This window comes from Priapulus caudatus, unplaced genomic scaffold (assembly GCF_000485595.1).
Source record: "Priapulus caudatus unplaced genomic scaffold, Priapulus_caudatus-5.0.1 Scaffold2879, whole genome shotgun sequence".
NCBI classification, from domain to species: domain Eukaryota; kingdom Metazoa; phylum Priapulida; class Priapulimorpha; order Priapulimorphida; family Priapulidae; genus Priapulus; species Priapulus caudatus.
This window is the reverse complement of record NW_014579940.1, coordinates 6,851-7,204: the sequence shown is the minus strand read 5'-3', so window position 1 is coordinate 7,204 and position 354 is coordinate 6,851. Positions and strand designations below refer to the sequence as shown.

The window sequence follows — 354 nt, the reverse complement described above, 5'->3', positions numbered from 1 at the left end:
TCCTCCTCCTCCTCCTCCTGCTCCTCCGTCTCCATCTCCCTTTCCTCACCTACCCAGAAGCTAATGAAATGTTAGTTAGCCTTACGATACCAACCTAATGACAGTACTAATTAATATAGAAATAAATAAATGAATCGTAAACACATACCTTGCGTCTCGAAGAAGGTCACGTGACCGTGGTTTCGCGACAGATCGACGTCGGCCCAGTACGGAGCGACGACGGGAGCGCTAGACGGAAATGGATCGGGCGTCCATTGCGGGAGTCCCTCTCGGAACGATAGCAGTCCGTTAGTGTTGACCTGGAGGAAAGAGAGAGAGAGAGAGAGATGAGGGGGAGGGGGCTTTATTTTAGGT

The 354-nt window shown here is 50.6% G+C and overlaps 1 protein-coding gene across 1 annotated transcript in view; it reads right to left on the bottom strand.

The window, feature by feature from the left end:
• The window catches only part of LOC106819133 (sushi, nidogen and EGF-like domain-containing protein 1), a gene marked incomplete at its 5' end in the record, with an annotated part of 4,257 nt that extends 3,958 nt beyond the window's left edge, over positions 1 to 299 (bottom strand). The window contains one exon of the mRNA XM_014823792.1: positions 149 to 299. Within this exon, the coding sequence (XP_014679278.1) occupies positions 149 to 299 (151 nt within the window). The remainder of the gene's footprint in view (positions 1 to 148) is intronic.
• Positions 300 to 354: the final 55 nt, after the last annotated feature.